At 45.6% G+C, this 12,809-nt stretch overlaps 1 protein-coding gene across 4 annotated transcripts in view; it reads left to right on the top strand.

Annotated features, from left to right (window-relative positions):
* The window catches only part of IRAK4 (interleukin 1 receptor associated kinase 4), a 47,149-nt gene that overhangs the window by 10,035 nt on the left and 24,305 nt on the right, over positions 1 to 12,809 (top strand). For 3 of the 4 annotated variants that reach the window (XM_030215998.1, XM_030216000.1, XM_030215999.1), the window contains exons 3-4: positions 5,186 to 5,331; positions 11,630 to 11,821. In XM_030215998.1, coding sequence (XP_030071858.1) covers positions 5,186 to 5,331; positions 11,630 to 11,821 — 338 coding nt within the window. Of the gene's footprint in view, positions 1 to 5,181; positions 5,332 to 11,629; positions 11,822 to 12,809 lie in introns of all 4 variants that reach the window. The other variant, XM_030216001.1, reaches the window with a different exon arrangement.

Below are 12,809 nucleotides of genomic sequence, written 5' to 3' on the forward strand. Positions count from 1 at the left end.
TGGCTTGCCAGTTGTTAGCCGGGGTGTTAGAGGCTACAGCAGCTTCACTTTGAAGGCACATAGGTCAGCCCTTTCCCTGCCTTACCCATGCCCCCGTGGATGTGGACATATTAGCTTGCTTTTCCCTGTCCTTTCCCACTCAGTGGATGCAGGCACATTGGTTCGCCTTTCCCTGCCTTTCCCACTTATCTAGCCTCCGGAGTATTTTTATTTACCTCTTTTGTCTCTGCTTTCCTCACAGCGCTAAAAAAAATAAAAAAATAATTAAAGTCGCGTCGCGCTTTATCGCAGCGATCTTGGAAAAGAGGTTTTTTTCCTTGAGATTCTTCTGCAGGACCGGAGCTGTGATACTCGGTCTAGTGAGGTAAGAATGTTTTCTGAGTCCTCCGGGGTGGGCCCGCGATCGGGACGTTTTTGGCGCGAACCGCCATTTTTGAATTTTACCGCCATTTTCGGCGATGGCTGCGGAGACTGTAAAGCGCTGTTCTAAATGTGGCAAGCGCAAATCAGCAGAGGGGCTCTGTAATTCATGCTGTACAGACGGTAGAGCCGGCCCGAGCATGGTGAGCGGCGATCTGTTGCGCTCTGAGCTGGCAGCAGACGCCATTTTGGATTTTCCACATGGCGCGGCCTCCGTGGCGACGGAGAGCCCTGAATCGGGGGGGGGGGGGGGGGGTCCTCTGAGTGAGGCTAATAATAGAGCTGATAGCCCTGGGCAGGATCCGGCCGGTCAAGGAGCAGTTTTCCCCCCTGATTTTGTTTTAATGCTGCATAGGGCGTACATGCTTAAAAGAGCTCTTCCACAGGGATCTTCAGACCCTCTGCCTGCCCCCACCCCGGTGGATCCTGGCATTTTGGAGTTGGCTTTGCCTGTTTCTTATCCTCCTGATAAACGCAGAAGGGCTAATTCCCCTTCTGAGTGTGGCGCCCCCCCTCCCCCCCCCCCCCCCCCCCCCCCCCCCCCCCGTGGTCGGGCTATGAAGATTCTGAGGGGTCTGGCAGAACTTCTTGGGCTAAGGAGCCAGAGTCGGGTGCAGAGTGGTGGCTCTCGGACAGCATATTGCGGCGGGGAATGCTGCTGGCGCTCCCCGATTGGTGCCTAGTGGTGACAGATGCCAGCCTGAAGGGCTGGGGCACACATTGCCAGGGGAAGCATGGCCAGGGTCTGTGGACGCCCGACGAGTCGGAGTGGTCTATCAACCGCCTGGAGTTGAAAGCGGTGTTTCTGGCTCTTCTGGCCTTTCAAGTGACCCTGGAAGGATTGGCTGTCCGAGTGATGTCGGACAACACGACAGCAGTGGCCTACATAAATCGACAAGGCGGCACTCAGTGCAGAGCTCTAGCCGCACAGGCCGAACAAATTTGCCACTGGGCCGAGCTGCATCTACAGTCCCTGTCAGCAGCTCACATTGCAGGTCAGAGCAACATGCAAACCGATTATCTAAGCAGGCATCAGATCGATCCAGCGGAGTGGGAACTAGCAGACGATGTATTCCTGCAGATATGTGCCAAATGGGGCAAGCCAGTTATGGATCTTATTGGCGACCAGTTCCAATGCCAAAGTCCCGTGCTTCTTCAGCAGACGGGAGGGATCCTCACTCTGCCGGGTTGGATGCCTTGGCTCAACCCTGGCCCTGCTGTATGTCTTCCCTCCGTGGCCCTTGATAGGGCGAGTGCTCCTGCGGATTCAGCTGCATCCAGGAGAAGTGGTGCTCATCGCCCCGGATTGGCCCAGGAGGCCATGGTATGCGGACCTCCGACAGATGCTGTTGGAGGCTCCCTTTCCGTTACCTCTGGTTCCGCACCTGTTGTCACAGGGTCCGGTGGCCATGGAGGGCGCCTGCCGCTTTGGTCTTATGGCATGGCGATTGAGAGGGCGCACATGAGAGATAAAGGCTACTCAAATAGGGTAATTTCCACTCTCCTGCAGGCCCGTAAGCGCTCCATTTCCGTGGCTTATGCCAGGATTTGGCGCCAGTTTGAAGTCTGGTGTGTTTCAAGAGCGCTTTCTCCGTTGCGGGCTCCTGTCTCACCGATTCTGGACTTTTTGCAGGATGGTGTACACAAAGGCTTGGCCTATAATCCCCTGCGGGTGCAAGTGGCAGCATTGGCCTCCCTGCGTGGCAAGGTTGAAGGCGTGTCCTTAGCTGCTCATCCAGATGTGGCACGGTTTCTTAGAGGGGTGCTTCGGCTCCGCCCTCCCGTGCGGGCACCTTGTCCAGCTTGGACCCTGGGGTTAGTATTGAAGGCCCTTCAGGGGGCTCCCTTTCAACCGCTTCGGCGTGCTTCAGAGAAAGATTTGACACTGAAGGCCACCTTTTTAGTGGCCATTACCTCGGCGAGACGGGTGTCAGAGCTCCAGGCGCTGTCCTGTAGAGACCCTTTTCTGCAATTCTCAGAGTCAGGGGTCACGGTTCGGACCGTGCCTTCCTTCATGCCTAAGGTCATTTCAGCGTTTCACCTAAACCAGCCTGTTTTTCTTCCCTCCTTTGTTGAGGAGGAGTTTCCAGATTCATTTGGGCAGTTGCACCTTTTGGATGTGCGCAGGACTCTGTTGCAGTATCTGCGAATTACAAATTCTTTCAGAACCTCTGATCATCTTTTTGTGCTGTTTGCAGGTCCTCGCAGAGGGTCTTCAGCGTCTAAAGCCACTATTGCCCGTTGGCTCAAAGAACCTATCTTTTCAGCATATCTGCTGCCTGGCCGGGCTCCGCCTGAAGCCTTTAAGGCACATTCCACAAGAGCGATTTCCTCTTCCTGGGCGGAAACTGGAGCACTATCTCTTCTTGAGATTTGCAGTGCTGCAACATGGGCTTCTAAGCTCTCTTTCGCCCGACATTACAGGCTGGATGTGGCTGCCAGGAGGGATGCGCGTCTTGGAGCGCAGGTGCTAGCGCGTGGTGTGGCTTGTTCCCACCCTATTTAGGGATTGCTTTGTTACATCCCATACGTAATGGCTTCATCTGCTTGATGACAAGGAAGGGAAAATTAGGTTCTTACCATGATAATTTTCTTTCCTTTAGTCATAGCAGATGAAGCCATGAGCCCTCCCTGTATGATTGTCTGTATTGCAACGATTCTGATTTTAGGTGCTGTTCTTGTTTCCTGAAGTTATATTCCTTCCTTGGGGAGTCGGAAAACAGTCTTCAGGATTCTTGTTACAGTTATAGGAGGATGAGTTCATTCCCTCCAGTTCATGTTTTGGGAGGATGAGTTTATTCCCTCCAGGAGGATGCAAGTATTCCCTCTGTTTATACAAAGTGGAGGACGAGTTTATTCCCTCCAGGAGGATGAGTTCATTCCCTCCTTTTTTGAGTTTATGCCCTTGTTAAGGGGCCATCGTTCGCTGTGAGGAAAGTTCATGTTATTCCCATTGCGGTTTGCCATACTGCTTTGAAAGCTTCAAATACTGAAGAGGCAGTGGAGCTAGCTGGCCATGAGGCACTGTGAAAAGTTGAGTGCTCTCTATTTCCCCCTGCTGGTTGATGGACACAACCCATCCGTAATGGCTTCATCTGCTATGACTAAAGGAAAGAAAATTATCATGGTAAGAACCTAATTTTCCCATCTCAGATACGTAAATAGAATGTTCAAGATTGTCACCAGAAAGAAGTAGCTGTGGTTAAAGATATGACTATGGTACATCAGAGATTAGAAGCATTAGATCATGCCAACAGGAAGAGAAATCTGAGATGTATTAATTTCCCTCATGTGCCAACTATATCTGCACTGGATATGTATAAGAAGTTTGTTATTACTGTTCTGAAGGTTCCTGCTGAATATGTTCCACCAGTTACCAGAATATACTATCTCCCACAGGCGAAGAAGTGAGTGGGGGCAGAAACTGCCCCTTCTCTAGAAGCTGATAGTTTGGATTTGACAGATTTTTTTTTTGCAAAGATCTGACTTGGACCCTGTGATATCTATATTGTTGGTTACTTGTGTGCTTGATCCTGATCGAGACTGGCTCCTTAAAACTGTTCTTTCATGCTAATGATGCTACCTTTATAAACTCTAAAGTTCAATTTTTTCCGGATGTCTCTAAAGAGACTCAGAAGAGTGGCTCAATTTCTGTTACTTAAACCTGCAGTTTTGAAGCTAGGAGCGTTATTTTTTCGTCATTGTCCTTGTAAATGTTTACTTAAATTCCAGGGAGCGCAGTATATTTTTTATTTACCTCAACATTTGTCTGCTTTTGTGTCCTTAAAATCTCTTGAGTTGCAAGTAGTCACTTCCCCTGCTGAAATTGTTGCAGCTGGCTCACCTAATAAACTGTATTTATGATATTGTGTGCTCTGCTGACTATGAACACAATACTTTTCTTCATTTAATTTGTCCTGTAAATTGTGAAATGGATCTCTCTTAAATGAGGACTAATGAATACTGGAAGTTATAATTATAAATGTTATAATAATTTTCTTCTGTACATTTAGGGCCCTGTTTACTAAGCTGCGCTGTAGGTGTGCTAACTTTTTAGTGCACACTAAAAATTAGCACACGCTAATGATAGAGACACCCATTATATTCCTATAGGTGTCTCTAGCATTAGTGTGCGCTAAAAAGTTTGTGCGCCTACAGCGCGGCTTAGTAAATGGGGCCTACAGTGTACTTCATTTTCTTTGCCGTAGCAAGTTTTATTGCTTGTGATTTATGAAAATCTACTATAATAAAACTCACCCTCAACGTTCTGAGGACACTGACGTCAGTGAAGCCAAGCCCTGACTTCATTCAAAAAGGTTCGTGGTGGTGAAGCCACCAAAATCGTTCCGGGCCCCGCCCTTAAGGGCGAAGCAATGGCAGAACAACGAAGGGGTTGGCAGGGAGGGAGGCAGGGAGGCAGGGAGGTTTTGGGGGGGGGGGGGAATCGCTCCGGGCCTCGCCCTCGCGTCAAACATCATGACGTTGGGGGCGGAGCAATGGCAGAACAACGAAGGGGTTGGCCAGGGAGGGAGGGGGGGTGATGGCGACGAAAACCTTGCTAGCGCCCGTTTCATTTGCTCTGAAACGGGCCTCTTTTACTAGTTTTTTAATAAATGTAAAGTAAAAACAAAACTCAAGCATTTTGTTACACTGCTTATGCAAATCTAAGAATATGGTTGAAAGTTGTTGGTTTTTTTAATCACAAAATTAAAAAAAAATTAAGCATAACTTACGTTTTTGTTTTTTACGCTTAACTTACTGTCAGGAGATTTGAAGGATGTGTTCAAATGGGCAAGAGCCCCACATGTGAGCTGCTCTTTGACTGGGGCACCACAAATTGCACAGTGAATGATCTGGTGGAGCTTCTGAAGAGGAATGAGTTCCTGGCAGCTGCAACTCTCTTACTTCCAGGTAACTTGCTGCCAATCTGGTAAAGAACTTGAGCACAGGCAAGTGATATAATGTAGTGTTCCCAGAACTCTGGGATTTGATCCACTTATGGTTTCTGAGAGGCCCACGTTTGAGCCCTAAGTTTGATTTACAGATATGAAATTTGCAAATTTTAAAAGTTAAAATGCATAACAGTAAGATGCAGTCTGCAAAGGGCTTTAGATACACATGAACCCTTTTACTAAACTGCGGTAAAAAGGGCCCTGCGCTAGCGGCAGAGGCCGTTTTTGCTGTGCCCTGGCGTCATTTACCGTAGCAGGTAAAAAGGCCAAAAAAAGAAATAGCCATACAGTAAGATTTCACTTACCGCGTGGCCATGCAGGGGAAGCACTTACCACTACCCATTGAGGTGACGGTAAGGGCTCCCGCGTTAACTCAGTAGTAACCGGGTAGCGCGCCATGCACCCTGATTACCGTCAGGTTAGTGCCTTGCTAAAAAATTGTGGCTGATTTTCCGTAGAGCGGAAAATGGCACTGTAGGGCTGGAACTACCACCCGCGCTCATATTGGGCCAGCGGTAGCTCCAAATTGGCAAACGGTAAGTCTGTGTTGGGCTTACCGCCGTTTAGTAAAAGACCCCCACTTTGAGGCCCTGCAATTTTTTTTCTTCCATTTAATTGGAAACTGGGTCCTGAATTGAAATATGGGCTTGTTGATCTCAGTTTGTTTCCTTCAGAAGGGAGAACACAGTTTTCAATTCAATTTTCACTGGCAAAATGTATTTTACCCACAATTACCGTCAGAAAATTGCCTTCCATCATCAAATTCTTCAACAGTGTGCATACTTTAGTTTTGGTTAGGATAGGACATATATGCATGTAAAAAGTATTTTAAACTCTTCATGTAAATGATTCCAGCAGCAATCTAGGTATAGGAAAAACACCTGTAAATGACTATTTATACTTTGTACCCCAACAAGTTTCAAAACAAAAATACACGCACATTTTATTTTATTTATTTATTTATTTATTTTGGTTTGAAAATTGCGTCCAGATAGTGTGATTACAGATGAGAACACTAAAGCCTGTCTAATCTGCCCAGTGTAATTCCTGTCGTATTGCTTATGCTTTAGTTGAGCAGATTGCGGTTTAACACTGAGGATACTCGTTTATTCCAGACTTTCACTGTTTATGTGATTATTGAAAGCTGAGAATTTGAGATTATTCAAGTTTGACTTTTTAGGATAGGTATTTGTTTTGGGTTAAAGCTGTTTTTCTCTGTTATTCTTTTCCTGAGGAATCTTAAAATTAAGTGGCACCCTCCTTGCCTAAATCTTCTATTTGTGAGTGGTATTATTTCTTATTAAGAATTTCTCAGTCACTTCTCAACCCTTTGCTTCAGATAAAACTTAACGTCTGAGTCATGAGCCAAAATCAATCATTTCTTGGCTGTGATTGAAGTCATGAGGTACCCAGCTGTTTGGCAACAGAGCAGAATGTAAAGATTTAACTTCTACCCTACAGCATCTTTCATTACATTCATCCAATGAAGCCTATAGCCGTACAAATTAGTATGTTTTTTTTTTTTAATATGGTAAATCTAGGAAAGTGCTTATCCAAGCTTCTGTGACTCAACTCCGTTTGCATGGCTATAGAATTTGAAGTCCTCTGGAGGGCCAACAAGGTCGCGTCCCATTTGAAAATCTCTGATCTAGGATTATATTCAGGGGCAATTTTTTCATATTTATACAAACTCCACATGGACTTTCCTACAGGCTCTGCACCTGTTTTTAAAGGGAAAGTGTGAACATACTTTTTCCCCAAGGCAATTTTTAGAGAGAAGATAAAGGCAGAGGTTTGCAATTGCTTTTCCTGTGAGTACTTTTGCCCATGGAAATAGTATGCATAGATCTGAAAATGTAATATCTGCTGATTTTGTTCTTAACACACCCAAACAATGCCTACTCTTTAACCATGTAAAAGTTCAAACATCGTTGATCTGTCTGCATATGTTTAGCCAAGCAAGGGCTGGGCAGTTTTCCAACCACTAATTTGAAAGTTGCCCTCCCTGTGTTCTGTCAGTGGATGGTTAACTTTTAAAACTGGCAGGAATATACAAAAGACAGTAAATTCACACTGAAGGTATGCACTGTTCTGAGACCACATGCAGTACTGCAAAATAAAAGCATATGTTTTCTTGGCTATTCAGTGCACATCTTTTGAAGAAACCTATTTTATAATTGAAATTCTAGGAGGTTCTCTTAGTCACTTTTCCTTTCATGGTCAACAAGACCATTGAACTGAGAGATCAGTGAGAATGCAGTGATTTGTAAAATGGCCCAGTGCATTTCTATGGGAGAAGGCATTCTAGCTTCTGTAACATAGAAACTTAACATATATTGAAACATAGCAGCTTATACTGCCTTTCTGTTCTCTGCTGTCCTAATCCTACCCCCCCAATCTTCCCCATCCCCCAAAAACCATCCCACAAGTGCCCCAGCACCTCAAAAGCTGCTGCTATCACCCAAAAACTACCCCCTGGAACTGCCTGATCCCTCTAAACCAGCCATTGCAAGTGCTCCCTCCCCCCCCCAAACATCTCCCTTCAACTCTACCAGTACCTGGTAAACTGTCCCTGCCTCCCAGACCTAGAGGCAGATGCAGCAACCAAACGTAAAAAAATCTAAATCGTTAAAGTCCCTAACGATTTTAAAATAACGAAAAATGCACCAAAAAAAAAAGTCACACATGCTGAGATCGGTATTGAAACGTACAATGTATCAAAGAATCACAATACACATCGTTAATCGGCCCCCAAATCATGCGCAGAGCAGCCAAGCGTTATGTTAGCTGCTCTGCGCATGCCACAAACAGTCAAAACACAGTCAAATCACAAGCACATGGCTCCCAAATCAAAATAAAAATAAAAAAAGGATCGGGAGGGGGCAAGGGCGCTCATCAGGAGCGTCCTGTACGGACGGCCTTGCCCCCCCCCCCCCCGCTGCTCCCCACTTTCTGCCGCTCCCCCCACCCCAAAAAAGCAAAATTCAAGCAGCCCCTGCCCCCCTCCCTTCCTCACTACTCTCACCTCAGCTTCGCCTCCCGACATCCTCCGTCCGTGCCCCGCCCCCTTTTGGGGTCGTCGCCGCCATTCCCCTCCTCCATCGGGCCCCCCTTCCTCTTACCGGGCCCGTGCAGCGCCTCTCTCCTCTGTCCGAAGGCGCTGCACGGGCAAGAAGAAAGCTGAATCAGCTGATGCCTGCCTTCGCGATGGCGCGTCTTTCTCCTGCTGCGCCCGCCCCTGTCTGACGTCAGTAACCTACGTAGGTTACCGACGTCAGAAAGGGGCGGGCCCAGCAGGAGAAAGACGCGCCATCGAAGCTGGGCAAAGGCAGGCATCAGGCTTTCTTCTTGCCCGTGCAGCGCCTTCGGACAGAGGAGAGAGGCGCTGCACGGGCCCGGTAAGAGGAAGGGGGGCCCGATGGAGGAGGGGAATGGCGGCGACGACCCCAAAAGGGGGCGGGGCACGGACGGAGGAAGTCGGGAGGCGGAGCTGAGGTGAGAGTAGTGAGGAAGGGAGGGGGGCAGGGGCTGCTTGAATTTTGCTTTTTCGGGGTGGGGGGAGCGGTGGAAAGTGGGGAGCAGCGGGGGGGGGGGGGGCAAGGCCGTCCATACAGGACGCCTCGGACGAGCGCCCTTGCCCCCTCCCGACCCTTTTTTTATTTTTTTATTTGATGAGTTTTCTGAGGTCCTTTGGACCAATCACAGCGCTTTTAGCTCTGCTAATGCGCTGGGATTGGCTCAAAGTTTGTTTATTTTTTCACTTAACACTTTTTCCTGGCACAGAGCTGTCCTAACGAGAGGTCCAGACCTCTCGTTAGTTTTCCTGCCTTTTTCCTGCGTAAAGGCAATCGGAAAAGGTTAGTGCATGTCGTTTCAATGGGGTTTTCACACTAATTGCTCATCTCCATTCCGTTTTCGTTAGCTGCTACTGTCGTCGGAAAATAGGCTTAAGTGCATGGAAAGGATAGGAAATTCTTCCCTGAGGGCTCATTTAACGATGAAAAACGTTTAGTGCATCTACCTCCTAGTCCTTTTAACTGCCAAATCAGACCTTCCCCTCCCCTTTTTTTCCTTTCTCCTCCTCCAGATTGAGTCCTGCTAGTTTTCTGTTTTGTGTGGCTCTAGGCCTCAAATGTTAAAGTTGAAAAAAACAAAGGAAGAGGAAACTTTTCTGTGTGCATGTGTGGAAAGACCAGTGAGAGGCAGCAACTAAAAACAGAAAAAAAATATAGAAATAGATGAATAGATAAATAAAATACCAGTTGGTCAGAAATAATAAAAATGTAGGCACTTTAATAACTTCTGGAATCCTATTTACAATCTGTCAACCATTGCTTTAATTGATAAGCCATTTAAAGACAATTTGATCATTCATAAAAAGTTTATAACTTATGTATATCAATCAATATGCCTTATCTACATGAAGGTATAGTAGTTCTATATCATATCTTTCCTGTGTATCTAATACTTCAGTTGCTACTTCAATAGCCAGAGTTCTTCCATTTTTTAAAAGGTTACTTATTGGCAGAAAGGTCAAAGATTTTTTGTTTGTGGTTTTTGTAAGTAACAAAATACTGTCTATACCCTGATGCAGACATAAACTGAATCATAACCATGTTTGATTTTTATTTAAAGAAATGATTAAATCATGTGTTATTTCTAACAAATTGTGTGGTATTTTATTTATCCATCCATGTCTGTATTTTATTTTCCTGTTTTTGGCAATTGCATCTCACTGGTTTTTCCACTCAAATGTTAAGTGCTTAAAGACTCCCTTTACTAAGCTGCGGTAGTGATTCCCGGCAGCAAATGCGACAAAGCCCCTTCAATTTCTGTGGGCTTCGTCGCATTTGTCGAACAGGAATCGCTACTGCAGCTTAGTAAAAGAAGCCCTAAGTGATCTGGCATATAAAAAAATTTTTTCAGTCCTATTGACATCCCATACTTCATTGCTTCCTGGGGTCATATGTGCTGTGTTTACTTTTTACAAACATATGAATCATTCCATCCATAATGAGCCTGATCTCAGACATTCAAGGATACAGTATGCACCTGGTCCTCTGCTGCATCATATTACTTTTCACAGCACTTTGGTTTCCAGTCCTTTTATTTATATTTCCTGAAAACACAGGGGTCCTTTTACAAAGCCACAGTAAAAAGTGGCTTGCGGTAGTGTGGCGTGTCTTTTAGGTGCACGCAGTGCCATTTTTTACCGCAGCTGGGAAAAAGGCTATTTTTTAATGGGCTGAGAAATGGGAATGTGCTAATATTAAAACTAGCATGTTCACTGGCAGAATTACAGTACAGGGAGGGGAAGAAATGAAGCTCAGTAAAGCAATGCAATAACAAATAATGACCAGAGAATGTTGTCAGTAGTTTATATTTTATTTTGAACTTTGGTGAACAATACTTAGGTTGCTATCTGATACATTTTTAGAATTTAATATATAGTTGTTTTTTTTACAACAGTTATGTACAGAACTTTTGCATATATATGACAATGCTAATAAATACATTAGTAGAAGGAAGGGGGGAGAGGGAAAAGAAAATGTTGATGATAGACGTTCAGTTGTATTAGTACAGGTTTGAATTGATTATTACCAGATTTATACTGCTTGGCATGGAAATGTTTAACATGTGCATTCATCAATAAAAAAAATTGTTAAATCTAAAAACCCCCCAAAAACTAGCATGTTCCTATTTACGGCCCGAGTCCTTACCGCCACCCATTGACCTAGCAGTAAGGGATCATATGCAGTGCGCACCAACATGGGCACACTGTGGTTTCCGCCAGGAACGCCCCCCAGTGGTAGAAGATAGAAAATAATTTTCTATCGTGGGTTTCGGTGCAAGCCAAACTCAGAATTACTGCCGGGCGCACGTGCTACACCAGCGGTAGCGCTGATTGTGTGCGTGCTACCCACGCGTTAGCCCTCCTTGCCTTTGTAAAAGGACCCCACAGTGACTGCTTGAACTTATGTGGCGATTGACTTTTACAAAAATGGAGGCTTGCTGTGTGGCTTACGCTACAGTGCACTGTAATTCAGTCATCTAAGGTGATGTGGATATATTGGGGCCCAAAGAAGGGGAAAGAAGGAAGACAGTGGATGCTTCATTGTCAGTCTGAGACACCCCTCTGGCTCTCAGGTTGACATAGGTCTCTGAGCTGTATTGGGGGGAGGGGGGGAGATGCACCAAAAAAAAGTTTTAATAATTATTTTAGGAAGCAATTGTTTCCCGTTTTTCCCCCCTTATAGATTCTGTCAAAGATTCTGAAAACACAGATTATGTCAAACATTCTGACAACGCAGTGTCATGGACATCCAGAAATACCATCCCTATACATGAAATCCATGTGGCTTCTGAGTGCTCCGCTGAGAAAATGGAAGTTCCATGTTCAGTTTCAGACGGTCAAAGTGAAAAGAGTAATTCTCAGGATAGTGAAACAGGTATGGTAAATTATTCATGTCAATATAAAACAAGTCTTTGGTCTGACATAGCATGCCATATGAAGTTCAGCATTCTATCTCAAATAGTGGCCAATCCAGGTCATTAGGAAGTGGAACACATCCCAAAGAATACTTCTATAGTTTATTAAAATTTTGATACACAAACCATGCAAGATGGCGATCGAGCAGGAAGCAGGAGTGGAACGCTCTGCTTAAACTTTCCCTATTTACCTTTTCCTGGACTAAACGAGCAGCCAAGGAGAAAGGGCAAGTCGAAGGGACCTCCCCTCCCCAGGCTGGAAACCCCTTCCCTGGGGCAAACTTCCATCTCCGCTTATTTGGTATCAACACCGACAGGCGTATCCGTAACCGAGGCAGGGAAGAGCCCCGGTTTGGAGAGCGGAACTTCGCTCAGCCCTATCGGACCAACAACTCCCCCACCGCCACAGTCGGGTGAGGCCGGAGTACCGAGTGAAAATAAAAACTCGAAGGGGCGGCAGACCTCACCTGAGAAGATGGCAAAAGAACTTTTTTTGTTGGGGGATGTCCAGGCTTCGTCGGAGATGGCGTTAGAGGAGGCGTCGACGGGGGTGACCCAGAGTGTAATTCTTGGGGAGGAAGCCGCGTTGTGCGTTAATGTGATCCAGCCCCTGGTGAAGCCCCAGGTAATATCCCTGGAATCTATTTGGTCGACGTTAGAAGCCCTTCCCAAGGTTTGCACTTTATTTCTGTGACTTTAAATAATTCTAGACAAGTATAAGATCTTAAAGTGAAAGTTGAAGCGATTTCAGTTAAACAAATTGCAATGGAATCGGATCTAGTGAAGATTCAAGAACAGCAATCTCAAGTAGCAGGAGACTGTATGATTATGCATAGGAAACTTGAAAATTTGGAAAATTCTTCAAGAAATTTAAACTTACATTTGTTAAATTTTCCTCAAACACAATTTATGACTGCTAGAGAACTGTTCAGTACATTTTTGAAGGAG

This window comes from Microcaecilia unicolor, chromosome 10 (assembly GCF_901765095.1).
Source record: "Microcaecilia unicolor chromosome 10, aMicUni1.1, whole genome shotgun sequence".
In the NCBI taxonomy this organism is placed as follows: domain Eukaryota; kingdom Metazoa; phylum Chordata; class Amphibia; order Gymnophiona; family Siphonopidae; genus Microcaecilia; species Microcaecilia unicolor.